Genomic DNA, 5,190 nt, shown 5'->3' on the forward strand with positions numbered 1-5,190 from the left:
GGCTAGAGTTTTGGTATAGAGATATTTGTTACGCAGAAGCTGAGCCCAAACTCCATCTGATTCTATCGATAAACGGTACAGCCATTTGCTGAGTAAACACCTATTTTTCACCTCCAAATTTTCAATTCACAAGCCTCCCTGATCCTTAGGTCTACAAATTACATCCCATTTTGCCAATCCATATTTATTTTTGTTTTCATCAATTTGCCAAAAGAATCTAGATCGATAGAAATCCAATTTTTTTGTACCCCAACCAGGACTTCAAAGAAAGAGAGGAGGAACATGGGCATACTTGTAAGTACAGAATTAATAAGCACCAATCTTCCTCCATAAGACAAAAGTTTGCCCTTCCAGCAACTCAGTCTCTTTTCAAACCGATCCTCGATACATTTCCACTCTTTATTAGTGAGCTTGCGGTGATGAATCAGAATCCCTAATTACGTGAAGGGTAACGTGCCTAATTCACACCCGAACAACTGCTTGTAAGTTTCTTGTTCTTCTTTGGCGTGTCCAAAGCAAAACAACTCATTCTTATTAAAATTAATCTTCAACCCTGATAGCTGTTTGAAAAGGCAAAGCACTAACTTCATGTTTCTGGCCTTGACAAGGTCATGTTTCATGAAAATGATTGTATCATCGGCATATTGAAGAATGGATACCCCACCCTCAACCAGATGTGGGATAAGACCACCTACTTGGCCGTCCTGTTTTGCTCTATTAACAAGAACAACCAACATATCAACAACCACATTAAAAAGGATTGGAGACATCGGATCTCCCTGTCTCAATCCTTTTAGCGTCTGGAAGTACTGACCAATATCGTCATTTACTTTGATGCCAACACTGCCACCTTGTACAAATGATTCGACCTGTTTCCTCCAAGCCTCATCGAATCCTTTCATACGCAAGGCCTGTTGTAAGAATGGCCATTTCACTTTATCGTATGCCTTTTCAAAATCCACTTTGAAGACCACCCCATCGAGTTTCTTCGAGTGAATTTCGTGCAAGGTCTCATGAAGAACGACCACTCCCTCGAGAATGTGTCGTCCTGGCATGAAGGCAGTCTGGGTTGGCTGTACCACAGAATGGGCAATCTGAGTCAAACGGTTTGTGCCAACCTTTGTGAAGATCTTGAAGCTCACATTGAGCAAACATATCGGCCTGAATTGCTCGATGCAAATCACTTCCGCCTTCTTCGGTAACAACATGATAGTACCAAAGTTAAGCTTAAGAAGCTGAAGGTGGCCATTAAATAGATCCTGGAACATGTCAGTCGTAAAGTAATGTATGTCCCACGGGTAGTGCTCCAAATAATTGTCCACTTCAGAGGAGTCGTCGTAGGAGTAGATCCACCTTAATAGAGAGATCTTGTGTTTCTGGATGGAGCCGGAACAACTTGAAGATCCAGAGCTGTAGATCCACCAATGACATCGACTGCGGCTGCAGCGGTAGCTCGCCAATGACGTGTGCACAGTTGTTCTCTACAAAAGTGTCTAACGAATCTTCAACTAAATCATCGCCCTGAACGCTGTCAAACATTTCTCTAAGTCCATAGTACACAGGCATCTGAATCGGTTCTTCAACCTATACAGTACCAAAGATGAAATGTATTCAGAATTTCAGACGCATCAAACTACCAAGCAAGATTATTCGCAAACAAAAAACACATATCACACAAAAAAACATATCAAGCTAGATTGCCGAGGAGAGGGGGCTGATAGGTACAGTGAAAGCTACAGACCTGCGGCATGCGAGCCTTCGCTGTCGCCGTAGTCGGGGCCTTCCGCTTCCTCGCGCCGGCAGCGGTACCCTGCGAAATCAGAACATGCAGATTTCAACAAAATGGGTGGAGCGAATCCATCGAGGGGTACCCGGAGGGCGGCGGCGACGAGAGTGTACCGGCTGGGGAGCGGGGGGAGCGTCGGGCCCAACTATGGAGGGACCTCCAGTGGCGGCGGCGGTGCGTGGTTCCTCCATCGCTGGCTTCATCGGAGCAGGGTTGCCGCCATCGGTATCGAGGTCGGAGTAGGTTTCCATTTTTTTGTGCGCGCATTTGGGGATAGGAAGAGAGTTTTCCCTCTCTTCTGCGGCTTTTCCCTCCATTTTTCTTGTCGATGGGCCGCTCGCGGTTGTGCGTAGGCTGCATTTCCATTTGCTGTTGGGCTCTCATCCCCACAGAGAAAGAAAAGAAATCCACTCTCCTCAAGAAAACTCGTAAGAAGTTCTAAAAAAAAGAAACTCAAAAGAAACAGGAGAAAAAATAAGGTGATGAAAATCACGTTCTTCTAAAAAAAGGTGATGAAACCATATTAAAGTGGAACACAAGTAAAAAAAAGTTCAAAAATCAAAATCATTAGGGAGTTTTGATTTTTTTTTTCCAACGATGAACATTGTTGAAGAAATCGCTAATTGGTAGCTGCTCAGTTGGCTGGCGAGTAGGAGATTAATAAGCTAATCAACAAGTTAATCCGTTAAATCGAATGATTTATCAGTTTATCAACTACCCGGTAACCCTACGAGTAGGGATTAATCAGCAAGTTAATCAAACGAATCCTTGAACAGGGGCAGTGAATAGTGAGAAAAAGTACAATATCGCTATTCTTGGAAAACCTTTTCTTTTCTTTCAAACCTCTCAAATTAATATGGGTATTACTCTTAAATTTCTCCATATACTTGGTACAAAATTGAATAAGATTGATTAATGTCCTAATATAATCATGTAATCCAAGGCACCACTTTAACAAAAACGGTGGATTTGAACCCGCAAAAAAGAAATGGTGGATTTTCCTGCCCCTAAAATATGTTATTTATTTTTCTATCATTGTCATGGATACAAAATTCCAAACACCCCGCGAACACATATCCTCCTGAGTAAGGGTACGATGTGCACTACCTTAAAAAAAGGGTACGACTCCACTACGCGAAAGTCCTACTAGTTATCTTTTCTTTTTGAAACGAGGCAAAAAATTTGTCATTTTCATTGATTAAGAAGAAGAGAGTTATCCGGTTAATTAATGGAAATCTGGGCGAAAACCGATACAACACGCCCATAGAAAGGGACACACCGGCCGACATGGCACCCGCAAGATCACACACACCGCCGAGGAGAGGACACCGTTAGGGTTGCCCGCAATGTCGTCGTCATCACCTCTCCCCGAGCAGGGACTCCGACTTCGCCGCTGACGACCCGTCAAGACCTGTGACGCCCCCGATTTAATCGTACACTAATCATACACGCAAACATGTACGATCAAGATCAGGGACTCACGGGAAGATATCACAACACAACTCTACAAATAAAATAAGTCATACAAGCATCATATTACAAGCCAGGGGCCTCAAGGGCTCGAATACAAGAGCTCGATCATAGACGAGTCAGCGGAAGCAACAAATATCTGAGTACAGACATAAGTTAAACAAGTTTGCCTTAAGAAGGCTAGCACAAACTGGGATACAGATCGAAAGAGGCGCAGGCCTCCTGCCTGGGATCCTCCTAACTACTCCTGGTCGTCGTCAGCGGGCATCACGTAGTAGTAGGCACCTCCGGTGCAGTAGGGGTCGTCGTCGACGGTGGCGTCTGGCTCCTGGGCTCCAACATCTGGTTGCGACAACCAGGTAGAAGGGGATAGAGGGAAAGAAGGAGAAAGCAACCGTGAGTACTCATCCAAAGTACTCGCAAGCAAGAAGCTACACTATATATGCATGGGTAAATGTGTAAAGGGCCATATCGGTGGACTGAACTGCAGAAAGCCAGAATAAGAGGGGGATAGTTAATCCTTTCGAAGACTACGCTTCTGGCAGCCTCCGTCTTGTAGCATGTAGAAGGGAGTAGACTGAAGTCCTCCAAGTAACATCACATAGCAATAATCCTACCCGATGATCCTCCCCTCGTCGCCCTGAGAGAGAGCGACCACCGGTTGTATCTGGCACTAGGAAGGGTGTGTTTTATTAAGTATCCGGTTCTAGTTGTCATAAGGTCAAGGTACAACTCCAAGTCGTCCTGTTACCGAAGATCACGGCTATTCGAATAGATTAACTTCCCTGCAGGGGTGCACCACATAACCCAACACGCTCGATCCCATTTGGCCGGACACACTTTCCTGGGTCATGCCCGGCCTCGGAAGATCAACACGTCGCAGCCCCACCTAGGCACAACAGAGAGTCAGCACGCCGGTCTAAACCTAAGCGCACAGAGGTCTGGGCCCATCGCCCTTAGCACACCTGCACGTTGCGTACGCGGCCGGAAGCAGAACTAGCCCCCTTAATACAAGAGCAGGCTTACGTTCCAATCCGGCGCGCGCCACTCAGTCGCTGACATCACGAAGGCTTCGGCTGATACCACGACGCCGGTATACCCATAACTACTCCCGCGTAGATGGTTAGTGCGTATAGACCAAATGGCCAAACTCAGATCAAATACCCAGATCTCGTTAAGCGTGTTAAGTATCCACGAACGTCGACCAGGGCCAGGCCCACCTCTCTCCTAGGTGGTCGGAACCTGCCCTGTCGCTCCGCCTCAAAGATCCACTCGCGGGTGCTCCTCAAGCCGACCCGTCTTTAGTCATCACATGTATCATGTATAGAGTATATAGTATATACCCGTGATCAACTCTCGAGTGATCACGGCCCGATAGTATAGCATGGCAGACGGACAAGGATGTAGGGCCACAGATGGAAATACTAGCATCCTATACTAAGCAAGTAGGATTGCAGGTAAAGGTAACAACAGTAGTAGCAAGGACAGGCTATGCATCAGAATAGGATTAACGAAAGCAGTAACATGCTACACTACTCTAATGCAAGCAGTATAGAGAAGAGTAGGCGATATCTGGTGATCAAAGGGGGGGCTTGCCTGGTTGCTCTGGCAAGAGAGAGGGGTCGTCAACTCCGTAGTCGTACTGGGTAGCAGCGGCGTCGGTCTCGGTGTCTAGCGGAAGAAGAGGGGAGAAGAAACAATAAATATAATGCAAACAGATGCATAACGATGCATGACAAGGCAAGTAACGGTGCTAGGGGTGCCCTAACGCGGTATTAGGTGATACCGGTGAAGGGGGATAACATCCGGGAAAGTATCCCCGGTGTTTCGCGTTTTCGGACAGATGAACCGGAGGTGAAATGTTGCAGGTTCACTATGCTAGGGACACGTGGTGGACGAACGGGCTGCGTATCCGAATTCGTCTCATCGTTCTG

The 5,190-nt window shown here is 46.3% G+C and overlaps 1 protein-coding gene across 1 annotated transcript; it reads right to left on the reverse strand.

The window, feature by feature from the left end:
* Positions 1-390: 390 nt before the first annotated feature.
* On the reverse strand, positions 391-2,037 carry LOC125541121. The gene is made up of 3 exons (XM_048704598.1): positions 1,900-2,037; positions 1,742-1,810; positions 391-1,584 (listed from the first exon to the last, which is right to left on the reverse strand). The coding sequence occupies exons 1-3, from the start codon at positions 2,035-2,037 to the stop codon at positions 1,324-1,326; spliced, it is 468 nt and encodes a 155-aa protein (XP_048560555.1). The 3' UTR covers positions 391-1,323.
* Between the last annotated feature and the right edge of the window lie 3,153 nt (positions 2,038-5,190).

The sequence above is a fragment of the Triticum urartu genome, chromosome 2 (genome assembly GCF_003073215.2).
Source record: "Triticum urartu cultivar G1812 chromosome 2, Tu2.1, whole genome shotgun sequence".
NCBI classification, from domain to species: Eukaryota; Viridiplantae; Streptophyta; class Magnoliopsida; order Poales; family Poaceae; genus Triticum; species Triticum urartu.

What these genes read in the sequence shown, in the direction of transcription:
- LOC125541121 (XM_048704598.1), bottom strand. Translation starts at nt 2,037, where the DNA reads ATGGAAACCTACTCCGACCTCGATACCGATGGCGGCAACCCTGCTCCG. An exon ending in CTCCCCCCGCTCCCCAGCCG is followed by an intron (nt 1,811 to 1,899) that starts GTACACTCTCGT and finishes CTGATTTCGCAG; the next exon opens with GGTACCGCTGCCGGCGCGAG. An exon ending in CGAAGGCTCGCATGCCGCAG is followed by an intron (nt 1,585 to 1,741) that starts GTCTGTAGCTTT and finishes GGTACTGTATAG; the next exon opens with GTTGAAGAACCGATTCAGAT.